At 45.6% G+C, this 12,430-nt stretch overlaps 1 protein-coding gene across 5 annotated transcripts in view; it reads left to right on the top strand.

Annotated features, from left to right (window-relative positions):
* Positions 1-12,430, top strand: part of NSG2 (neuronal vesicle trafficking associated 2) — a 137,561-nt gene that overhangs the window by 87,478 nt on the left and 37,653 nt on the right. For all 5 annotated transcript variants that reach the window (XM_017861904.1, XM_017861902.1, XM_017861900.1 and 2 more), the window contains one exon: positions 3,033-3,116. In XM_017861904.1, the coding sequence (XP_017717393.1) occupies positions 3,033-3,116 (84 nt within the window). The remainder of the gene's footprint in view (positions 1-3,032; positions 3,117-12,430) is intronic.

Below are 12,430 nucleotides of genomic sequence, written 5' to 3'. Positions count from 1 at the left end.
ACACGTACATGGGGAGATAAAATTATAAATCCAAGTTTGTGAATATTTCTAAAACTGTAGATTAAGAGAAATAATCAGACATCTAAATTTTCTTTACCACTTCATAACCTGACAGTTGATCTAGTGATGTACAAAATATTTCTAATAACTGAAATTTGTAGAATATCCTTTCAGTTCACAAAGCACCTGCATGTATGTTCTTTCATCTGGTCCATCCCAGGTTACTATGAACTAGCCTAGGAGCTTTACCATTTGCTCTTTTGTTTACATTAGCTTGCAGCTCTCACATTCGAATTGCAGTTCACATGCCAGCAAAGTGGGTCCTTGCAGATCTCATGCTATTTCACCCCTTTGTTTCTTTGGCTCTGTGGTTCACTTTGCAGAGACTGTCTTCCCTTGTCTTGTCCTCCCAGGAAACTTCTATTCCTCTTCCAAAACTCTTTTATTTTTTTCTTTTTTTGAGGCAGTGTGTCGCTCTGTCTCCAGACTGCAGCGGCACGATCTCAGCTCACTGCAACCTCCGCCTCCCAGGTTCAAGTGATTCTCCTGCCTCAGCCTCCTGAGTAGCTGGGATTATAGGTGCGCACCACCACGCCCAGCTCATTTTTTTTTTTTTTATTTTTAGTAGAGATGGAGTTTCACTATGTTGGCCAGGATGGTCTCGATCTCTTGACCCTGTGATCCGCCTGCCTCAGCCGTCCAAAGTGCTGGGATTGTAGGCGTGAGCCACTGCGCCTGGCCCTCAAACTCTTTTTTTTTTAGTCAGGTCAGTTGGGGGCATTCTTGGATGGCTTTGTTCTTGAGAAGTCCTTATGTTGCTCTTGATAGGCTAGGTAGCATGACCCTGCAGCCTGACAGGTGCAAGGCTCCACTCTACAGATGCCTCAGACATCTATGGAAGAAAATGTGATAGCACCCAGATATTATTGGATTAATGTTCTGAATGTCTAACTTGTATCAACTCATTTATGCCTCCCAGCAATCCGATGAGGTGGTCATGGTGATTTCCCCATTTTATAGTTAAGAAAATCAAGACACAGAAGGCTTCATCAACTCACCCAAGGTCACTAGCTAGTAAGTGCCGGAGCCAGGATTTGAACTCAACCCACACTTGTACACTCCCCTACAATATTGACAATATCGGTATCTGCTTTTTAGTGTAGAATTAAGTAAGATAAGGCATGTCAAATGCTCACTGCCTGCTATATACTAAATGCACAAAGTATGAGAATTATTTTTCTTATCTGTGGTATAAGAGCTTCTGTTTTCCTATTCTTTGGCCTGGGGGTAGGAAGAAAACAAAAATAACAGAGTATCTTTCTGCCCCACCCCCTGTAAGCTCTCATCCATGTTTGGCTGCATTGCTTCCCTGTTTCAGGAAGCCAGGGGCTCTCTTCTTCTTGTTTGGAGGAACAGACTGCGAAGAGGGTGGGATACAACAGCAGAATTTCTATCTGGAAATGGGTTCTAGAGGTAAGAGAGGGTGGGTGCTAATGGGCTGGGCCTAGGGCCTCCTTAACCAACGTAAGTCCAGCCATAGGTTAGCTGGGTTTAGGTACCACCTGGTAGATGTTTCATGTATGGTAGTGGCTGTCCCTATCCCTTCCTTTTTGAGCTGCATTGAGTCCATGGCATACCTTACAGATGTTGAAGGACATTCTTCATAGAAGAATTCTTGCTCTAGTTAATGCGCTTGACTCTTGTCTCCAGGGAAAGCTGGTGGGTGTTTTCAGTGAAAATTCTGTTAATTTAAGTCATGCTGGGAAGTAGGAGTGATCATGGTTAGAAGATTACTTCATTTTAGCTGTGTGACCCTGGACAAGTGACTTAGCATCTCTGAGCTTGAGTTTCCTTGTTAGGAGAATGGAAATAATAGAGATAGGTAGGTAAGGCATATGAAGTGCTTGATCTAATAAACCAGCACATAATAAATGGTTCAAAAATATTGCTCATTATCATCTCACTTAACTCTCTAAGCAACCTTACAAAATAGGGATATGATTAGAATTACTCTATTTCACAGGTGAGACCCTGAGGCTGAGACAGCTTCTGTGTTCCTCATGGCACTGCAACACTTGGCAATAGTTACTGATTATCTGTCAGGTTTCTTTTTCTTTCACTTTGCCTGCATAGTGGGATGGAGTTACATAAATGTCTTGTCAGGTTGACAGCATATCTTGATAGGATGTTAACCACCTCTGCAAAAATATTCAGACTTTAGAAAAATAAGATGATACAACAGATTCAACAGAACTTTATATTTTTCTTCTTACAAGTCCCCAGATCAAATTGGAATTAAGTGTGTGTGCAAAGGTTTGGAAACAGAATCTTCATCGTAGCTTTCTATTTTATTTTATTTTATTTATTTTCATATATATTTATTTAATTTTTGTGGGTACGTAGTAGGTATATATATTTTCAGGGTACAGGAGATATTTTGATACAGGCATGCAATGTGAAGCACATCATGGAGATTGGGTGTTTATCCCCTCCATCCCCTCCAATTATCCTTTGAGTTACAAACAATCCCATAACTTGTTTATATAACCAAAACTGTGGAGGCAACCTAAATATATAACAATTAAAGTTTCATTAGATCAGTTGCAGTACACACATACAGTGAAATGTTATATTATACCAAAAGGCAAAATAAAATCATGTATTTGTTTACATTGGAAAATTGGAGAAAAATATAGCGTTGTGTGATAAAAGCAGGTTATAAACTATAAAGTATGAATTCATCTCATAAAAAATATGTTTTCATAAATAGTAAATATATAACAATGTGTACATATATAAGTCTATACAAATATCTAACAAGGTGTAATCAAAATTGTTACCTAGGGTTGTCTCTGTTAGAATGGGGAAGTATTATGAGTAATTTGAATTTTCTCTTATGTGTGTTTGAAGGGAGGGGTTCTTTATTTTTTTGATCTTTATGCCATGTGTAATAAATTCTGGTTACTAAAAAAAAAAGGAAGGAAAATGTTTCAAGTCTCCATGCATGCTAACACACTGATTGAATCTTTCAGGTGATTGTGAAGACAAGAACGGAATATCAGCCAGAACAGAAGAACAAAGGGAAGTTCCGGGTGCCGAAAATTGCTGAATTTACGGTCAGTTTCTTGATGGCGTAATAGAAAGAGTAAAGGTGAGGCTGGCTCCAGCCAGCTCAGCACACCTCGTGCTTGGAGCAAATACTGCTGTCGGTGGGGAAATGACGCAGGCTATTTCTGAAGGATTTCTTGAAGCCGTACAGTCTGGTCACTGAGTTTAATAAAATAACAAGAACTCTGCCTCTGAGGTCTGTCATATTCTTGTGTACTCTGGAATGTTCTGATAAATCTCATAATTGATAAATGCCTTTTTTATTCCTTCTCCTTTCTCCTGTTCCCTTCCTCCTGCTTTTTCGTCACAATCTCCAGGAAATGTGATAGAAATGCAGTAAGTAACTCACATTTTAGTCCTTGGTTGCAACAAATATGAGAGAAAAAAAAAATGGTGAGGAAAGAAAAGCTGGCTTCTTGGTGGTGAAACCCTAATGGTTGATTTCCTGTTTCTTGGTGGAGGGGCCGCGAGCAGCACTGGGGAATATGTTGCTAGCTGTGACGAATTGCATGAAGGAGCCACAAAGCATTCTCTGTGAGGGTGAAAGAGGAACCCCAGGGAATGCCCTGAGGAAGTCACTTAGGAGCTGAGGTGGGTGGGGAAGCAGGTATGAAGCAGGTACAAGGTGCTGGCAGCTGAGGAAGGTGCAGCTTGTGCAAAGGCCCTGAGGCGGGAAGGAGGCTAACCTCAACCCTGAATAGAAACAGAAATAGAAACCCTGAATAGAAATAAGGACAGTGAGGCTGGGATCTAGGAGGGTGCGGGGAGCAGACACAGATGAGGCAGAAGTGGGCGGAGGACAGACAGTTCCAAGCATTGAAGGCTATATGAAGGCATTTAGGGTTTAATACTAAAAGCAACAGGAAGCCTTTGAAGGACTTCAGGAAGAGAAGGGACATGATTAAATCTGTGTTTTAGAAAAAGTATGCTGGCTTTTACATGGCTAATGGAGTGTAGTGAATGAAAGGGGATATGGAGGCACTATTAGGCTACTGCAGTCGTTCAAGTGAAAAAACACAAAAAACAGTGGCAGATCAGATAAGGCTGGTGAGTGGGTGGAGAGATGCAGGCAGATCTGAAATATTTAGGAGGCAAACAATCAACCCTGGAGGCAGTAGAACAAGTGGTCCTGTGGCTGGACGATGTAGCAGCCTGGCTGGGCTTGAGCCTTGTTTCTACCTTGTCCTAGCTGTGTAGCCACAAGCAAGTCATCAAGCCTCACTTATCGAATGGAGATAATAGTAGGGTTGCTATGAAGATGAAGTACAAAATACATGCAAAGAACTTGGATCTGTACAGAATAAGTGCACAATTAATAGTAGCCTTTTTATGTCAACTGTGACCGGGAGCTTTGAAAGTGAACATGACTTGTGGTTGGTTATCTGGGAATGGAAGTGTATGCGGGGAGAAACGTGGGTTTGTCTGTCTTTGACTATTTTTCTCCCCACTAAATGAATACTGAAGCAGCTGAGTATGTGGCCCAGGGGAGGAGTGTGGTCCCTCTGTGTGCATCCCCTGGAATGTGGAACTTCCCTAGATGCCACCCTCCTCTTGGAGAGCAGCTTCTGGTCTTACTTTTTTATTGTACTTTAAGTGTCTGCCACACAGCACAGGCCCAGGGAAAGTGGACCAAGACCCAGCTGCACACAAGTACTTGCAGGAATAAGCAGGTACCTACGTGAATGAGCACAGAGCTTGCAGGAGAGGCCTGGGGTATCTTGGTGCCCCAGGCCACGGGGTCAAGTTGACCTGTTTTCCTGGCAAGAGATCACAAGAGATATTCCCAGCTGCACATGTAGGAATGTTTACTGCAGTACTATCTATAAAATTAAAGTATTGGAAACTAGACTTTCAACAACTTTCTTGTGATTTCATAAATGAGAACACATCCACATGATGAACTACTTTACAGTTTAAGAATTACCTTTTTTGTTTTCTCAGAGAGTGGTTTTCTCTAAATTGTATGTTTATGAGATACTTTCATCTAATTTTTAGTTTTCTGTGCTTTCCAAATTTTATGCAATGTGCACTTAATTATTTCAATAATCAGGCAAAAATGAGAATTATTTTTTAAGTGTGTTTTTTTTAAAAAAAACAGAGTGTTAAGAGTTTTTAATGAAATCCTTTATCCAGCAGTCATTTGAAATGATGGCTATGAAGTGCAATAATTTGGGCAAATACTTAAAGGGAGAATGTTGAGTGAGTAAAGCAGAGATTAAAATTGTATGCTTTCTAGGATTGGAGCTATGAAAAATTACAAATACAGAGGAACAACAACATGGAAATAAATGTATTAATATTAAAATGCTGTCTAGGGCTGTGTTACTAGCAGTGATGTAGGGCTATGGTTATTTTTTTGTCTTACTTGACAACTTTTGGTGATGTGGCTATTTTTTCATATCTCCGTGAGAAATTGATATAATCCCCTATGGCTCCGAGAGGTGACACAACATGCTTACCCACCAGCAAGTGGCAGAGCCAGTGTGCAGAGCCGGGGTCTGGCGGCCTCTCTGCTCAGCCATGATGCCTGCAGTAGGTAACTGCTGGGTGGAACCGAAATGAGTCAGCTAAGAGGAAAAGGGGTGCTGGGTCAGGGACTAGGGCCTGTAGAAGTTCTCCACCCCCATGCAGTTTGACTTAATTAGTCGTGGGGGTCAGGAAAGAAGGGCTTTGTGTTTCAGGGGCAGCCCTCTGTCAGCCCTGACTGTCAGGCATGGGCAGAGGGGGACCTGCACTTGAAACAAAATGGGAGGAATGGAGCAGATTCTCTTGTGCTTATGTAAAGCTGCAAGCATTCATTAGCCTGGTTTTTCGCTTTCTTAAAGAGAGCTCCCTCTGAGCCCCGTGAAGGATGCACCTGCAGGTGCAGAGGTGGATGCAGGGAGGCTAGGGAGGAGGCGTGGAGGTAATTAAGAAGAGTCTGAGGGTCTGAGCTGAGTCAGCAAGCTGGGGCTCAGGATCCAGGGAGGGGCTGTTATGGAGGTGGAATTTACAGCACTTGCTCCTGGTTGGAGGAAGGGCATTGAGGGACTCTTTGGTGTTTGGCTTGTCTACCGGCCGCTGAGGTAGGGAGCTGGGGAGATGTTCTGAGTGTGAAGTGCCTGGAGTCCATGGGTGGGGAGGGGGAAAACAGGTGGTCTGACCACCCTTGGAACTAACAGGCTTGGAGCTCAGGATGGAGATTTCCACCAGAGAACCAGGGCTGGAGTCAGGGAATTTACAATTAGAGAGTTTGGTGATGTTACACAGTCACTGGGTCACCCTGCAGATACATTGCCTGGGGCTGAGGGAACCTTGGGAACAGCAAAGGTGCACCCCTTCTCATTCCAATCCCTTCATGGATCGGGGACAGCTTGTGATTTGAATTTCAAAATTAACCTGGAGAAAGCAGTTCATGGCAATTATACTGTGAGAGAGAAAAGAAGGGAGCAGGGTGGGGAGAGATGAATAGAGAAAGATTCACTGAAAGAATTGCCTGGAATTTTTGTCATTTCTGAAACTGAGGAGGCCCTGCAGTCATTGTAAAGGGCCGCAGACTTGAAATATTTTCATCAGGGTTATGAGAGAAAATGGGAACATGCAGACAAAAAAACCTTCCTTCTTTCTTAATCTGAGAGCGAGGGGTTCTCTAAAACTGATTTTGCTATGAAAGGTGCTGGTGCTGTGGAGGGTGTTTGTGTCATGGGATCCTGATGCTGTGGAAGGTGCTGGTGCCATGTTGGGAGTGCTGGTGTTATGGTGATCCTGGTGCTGTGGAAGGTGCTGGTGCTGTGGAAGGTGCTGGTGTCATGGGAATCTTGGTGCTAATGGAAGGTGCTGGTGCTGTGGAAGGTGCTGGTGCTATATAGGGTTCTGGTGTCATGGTGATCCTGGTGCTATGAAAGGTGCTGGTGCTATGGAGGGTGCTGGTGCTGTGGAAGGTGTTGGTGCTATGGAGGTGATCCTGGTGCTGTGGAGGGTGCTGGTGTCATGGTGACCCTGGTGCTGTGGAGGGTGCTGGTGTCATGGTGACCCTGGTGCTATGGAGGGTGCTGGTGTCATGGTGACCCTGGTACTGTGGAGGGTGCTGGTGTCATGGTGACCCTGGTGCTGTGGAGGGTGCTTGTGTAATGGTGATCCTGGTGCTATGGAGGGAGCTGGTGCCAAGGAGAGTGCTGGTGCTCTAAAGGTTTCTGGTGCTCTGAAGGTTGCTGGTGCTATGGAAGGTGCTGGTGCTGAGGAGGGTACTGAGGCTATGGAAGGTGCTTATGTACCTAGCCATACTGCCAGGCCGGGTTGTTTCCAGGCTAGTCTGTGAGTTGGAGCTGAGTTTGGATTTGGAAGTCATTGGTACTAAGTTGTGGAGAGGCACAGCTGTCCTCCAGGGGGACACCTGGGCTTGAGGCTAGACTCGCCTGGGCATCTTAGATCTTGGCTTTGCCGTGTCTTAGCTTCATGACCTTGGGAAAAATCTCTTCACTCCCAAGCTCCCAATTTTTCATTAATAAAACCAGACAATATTAATGAATAATCTGTCTTTGGTGCACTCTAGGGGCTTAATAAATGACCATTTTCTTTCCTTCCTATTTATATCTTTTTTCTTCCTCTTGTATTTTTAGCTTCCTGTCTAATTAGCTGGATTTTGTTTGTTGGTTGGGCTCTGGGCCTCTCTTTGCAGGCTTTTCTCCCTGGGAATGTGACAGGGAGAACCTGGAGGAACATTTCAAGGGGTAGCCAGTTTGTTGTTCATTGAGTTCATCGTCAGGATTCATGGGTGGTCTCTGGCTTCCCACAGTGATTCCTGGAGGCAAGTGTTTGCTTGTTTGGTTGTCGGTAAGGGTAGGCCTCTCTTTTTTTTTTTTTTTTTTTTTGAGACAGGGTCTTACTTCGTCACCAAGGCTGGAGTGCACTGGCATGATCATGGCTCACGGCAGCCTTGACCTGCCAGGCTCAAGTGATCCTCCCACCTTAGCCTCCTGAACAACTGCGACTACAGGCACATGCCACCATGCTTGGCTAATTTAAAAAGGTTTGTCTTTTTTTGGTAGAGATAGGGTCTCACTTTGTTGCTCAGGCTGGTCTTGAGCTCCTGGCCTCAAGGGATCCTCCCACCTCGGCCTCCCAAAGTGCTGGGATTACCAGGTGTGGGCCACCGCGCCCAGTCTGTTCATTTTTTTTGTAGGCTGTTCTTTATTACTTCGGTTATAAGATGAATAATAATAATGTCTTAAATATGCTTTTACATCTGCTTTTCAGCCTAACAACAATCTTGGGAAGTAGGTACTTTTATTATCCCCATTTTACAGATAAGGAAACTGATGCTCAGAGAAGTGGGTGATTTTCCCAAGGTCGCTTAGCCAGGAAATGTGAGAACAAAGCAAGAACCCTGCTCCATGGCTCCATATCCCGTTCTCTCTGCCACAACTTGATGTCACCCTGCCATTGTCCTGGCCAAGCTGTGGCTTTTCTGCCTTCTTTCCTTCCTTCTTGGTCTCCCTCCCTTTTCTTCTTTGTCGTTATTAATATTGGTTCTGGCCTGGGCTCAATGCCTGTTGCTGGGAGATACAAAGATGGATAAAACAAAATCCCTGCCCTGAAGGAGCTAACACATGTGTGGATTAGACAAGAAACATTTTGTGCAGCTTCTCAGCTGTTCTCTTCCTGGAGTCAGCAACTCTGGGACCCCCTCCTGATCCTCTAGCTGGATTTGGGGCCTCCTCTGGGCTCTGTAGGGTCATGAGGCTTCTTTTCCCACTGTCCTCTGCCTGGCCTATCCCACACCCACAACCCCCTCTAGCTTCTGATTCCTGGAGAGCAGAGAGGTGTCTGGTGCATCTCTGTGTTCCCAGTTCCCAGCACTGGCCTCGCATGGAGCAGGCTTTGGGTGTGTTGCTTTGTGGGCCCTGTCTCTTGGGATGGTCTCAGGAGCATCCCTGACCCCACACCCTGATCCAGCATTCAGAGAATCTTCCTTATTAGGCGCTGGCCAGGGCCAGCTCAGACTGGAGGGTGTGCAGTCACTTGGGAAGGATCCTGGGAATGCCTGAGGTCCAGACCTAGAGCACGTCCAGTGGGGCTGCAGTGGGAGGGGCACCTTAGTCCAAAGGGGACCAGAGCTTATCTTTCTCTCATTAAAATGAGGTGGGGCCAAGAACTGGAAATGAGAGGGCCAGCCCTTTTGAAAGAACCAGTGGCTCATGCCTGTTATCCTAGCACTTTGGGAAGCCGAAGTGGGTGGATCACGAGGTCAGGAGATGGAGACCATCCTGGCCAATATGGTGAAACACCGTCTCTACTAAAATACAAAAAATTAGCCTGGCATGGTGGTGCGCACCTGTAGGTCCCAGCTACTTGGGAGGCTGAGGCAGGGGAATTGCTTGAACCCAGGAGGCAGAGGTTGCAGTGAGCTGAGCCACTGCACTCCAGCCTGGCAACAGAGCAAGACTCAGTCACAACAAAAACAACAACAACAACAACAAAGAACCAGTATCAGTGGGCTATTATTAAAACAAACAGCAACAAGTAAAACAAAAATAAAACCCCAGTTGAAATTTCAGGCTGACATTAGAAGGTGTGGATTTTTTGCTGTTTCATCCATTCACTGATCCATTCCACTCTTTGGGCTCCTGCCTGTGACTAGCACTTTATGTGCACTACCCCACTGAATGGTCCCAGCATGCCAGGCTGGCGGGATTATTACCCCACGTGCACATGAGGAACACAGGCTCAGAGAGGTGGAGTGAGCTGTCTCAGATCCACACCCTGGAGGCTGTGCAGCTGGGCCACCTGCCCGGGTAGACAGGGTCAGGGAAGGTTGCTCAAAGGAGGCTGCAGCTAAGTGGAAGGGAATCCCCGGCTACACAGGAATGGCTCCCCAAGGATGCTGCTGAGCTTACTTACCTGCCAGTGGCTCCTTTTCCTTTCCTTTTATAATCTAGGGCCAAGAAATGGGGGCCTTGGCTCCCTGTCTCAAGCCTCAACCCTGCTCACGTTCCCTCCAACACTAACAGGGGAAGAAGCAGGGAGAAACACAGAAACTAGCCTCCTCATTGTTGGCCGCCGCATCTAGCAGCCATAGAGCCAGGCCCCTCTCCCTCTGGAAGTCTCTAGTGACTGTCCTTTCTTCTCTGTTCTCACTCCAACACTCTGGTTCAAACCATATCACCGCCTGTCCCAGTCCTCTCCCTGGTCCCTGGCCCCTTTCCTCAGCAGCCCCAGTCCTTTCTCCTCCCCTTCTAGAGCACGTGCCCCACAGTGGCATTGCTGTGCTTCCATTGCTCACCTGCCTCTCCCATAGGTGCATCCACCTCCCGGAAGCACTGGCCCTTCCCTCAGGATCCTGTCCATTTGATGCTTCCCTGCCTTTGTCTGTGTCGTCCCTTCTAGCTGGATTGTCTTTCCTGCCCGCCATGGGGCCATCTCCCTATTCATCCCTCAACACCAAATGCACATGGCCTGGGCCTGTACAGTCTTGCTTGCACTGACATGCAAAGCCTGTCCTTTCTCCTTTGGGTTCCTGCACGTCCTATAGGACCCTCCATTCTAGTACCAGTTGAACAGAGTTGGCATCAGTGAGTTACCTACTATGTCTCCTGCTGATTGGACCAGGAGCTCTTTGAGGCAGGAATGGTGTCTTTTTTGTCTCTTTACCCTAAGAAGCTAGCTGGCACCTGGCCGGGTGAAGCACTAAAAAATGCCCTTAATAAATGAATAAGACTGGGTGTGGTGGCTCACACCTGTAATCCTAGCACTTTGGGAGGCCAAGGTGGGAGAATTGCTTGAGCCCAGGAATTTGAGACCAGCCTGGGCAACATGGCAAAACCGCATCTCTACAAAAAAGTGCAAAAAATTAGCTGGATGTAGTGATGCATGCCTGTGATGCCAGCTGCTCAGGAGGCTGAGGCAGGAGGATCATCTGAGCCTGGGAGGTTGAGGCTGCAATGAGCCGAATTGTGCCACTGCACTCCAACCTGGGTAACAGAGTGAGACCGTCTCAAATGAATGAATGAATGAGGAGGTGAATGAGCAAATGAAATAATCCTTATGGCTGACCAAGAAACTCCACATCGATCACATCAGCAGCTCTGGTTGCCTCATTTCCAGTATCTTTATTTAAAATCAGGACCCTATCTTCTCTTCTGAACTCTTGCTGATAACACATCCTCATAACTCTCTTTCTGATGCCACATTCCTAAGGAGGTGAGACAACATTTCTAGCTTCACCATTTGCTTCTACCAATTTTTCATCAAAACTCCAGGGCCTTCATTTCATGGGATTCTAATATTTGCTGACAGCAGCAAATGGAGATAAGCGATTTTACTTTATTATCTGTTGTCTTGGTTTTTATTGCTCTCTCTTTCTTTTAATTTTGAGGAACATTTTAGGCAAGTTATTAAAACACTGCCTGCTGGGTTAGGAGCAGAGTCATTATTTGGTGTGGAAAGAATTTGCACGAGGACTTGGTGGAGAAAGGCTGCCAGAGTGTTTCGTGTTTATTATTTCACTTCTGGCCAGGGTTTTATTGAAAATCAGACTGAAGATGCTGGCCTACGTTTTTGTCTGGGTGCTTTCTCCTGGCTTTGTGAGTGTATTATTAGAGTGACCTTCAAAAGTATATGCTGTTATTAATTGATAGTTGCAAAGCAATTGTGGCTTAATTTTTTAACAAAGCGTTTCTCTGGGAGAGAAAATACACATGGCGCTGCCTTAGGAGGAATGTGCGTAGGGTTTGATGAGAGACAGGGTGATTCAGTGACCACCCCATAGCAAAAGGATGGGCTTTTATTACCAGCTTTACATTCTCATTGATCCAAACAAACATCGGTAAGTAAATGCTGTAAGAAAGCAAGTCACTTGTTAACAAACATAGTGTAGGAGAAGACTTCTAGGGCATAGCGAGCACTCTTGTTTCCTATGGGACTCCTGCAGGGGTGGGCTGGAGTAACTTACACCCACTCCTGAGAGCTGGTTCTCCCAAGTTTGCAAGCCAGTTGTGAAGCTGTTGGAAGCTTGAAATCAATCATGGTGGGAGTATTTACACCACGGAAATCAGCAAAGCCTGCAGATCTCCTCCTTTCCCCGCAAGAGCTGGTTTCTCAGCGCACCACTGTGGAAAGGCAATATGGAAGAAATACATGGGTTAGGGGTTTGATCCCATGGGTTTGTGAACTAGAACGTGTCATTTCAGTTCTCTGAACCTGTGTTTCCCAATCTGCAAAATGGGTGGCTGATGGCTCCATCATAGACCTAGTGGGAGGCCTAAGGAAGGCAATGTAAGCTAACACAGTTGTTCCGCAGTGGCTCGATAAATGTGAGCTTCCTCTTGTAGCTGCATGGTAGTTT

This window comes from Rhinopithecus bieti, unplaced genomic scaffold (genome assembly GCF_001698545.2).
Source record: "Rhinopithecus bieti isolate Rb0 unplaced genomic scaffold, ASM169854v2 scaffold_61461, whole genome shotgun sequence".
Taxonomy (NCBI): domain Eukaryota; kingdom Metazoa; phylum Chordata; class Mammalia; order Primates; family Cercopithecidae; genus Rhinopithecus; species Rhinopithecus bieti.
The sequence above is the reverse complement of the archived record's forward strand: the minus strand, read 5'-3'. Positions and strand labels throughout refer to the sequence as shown.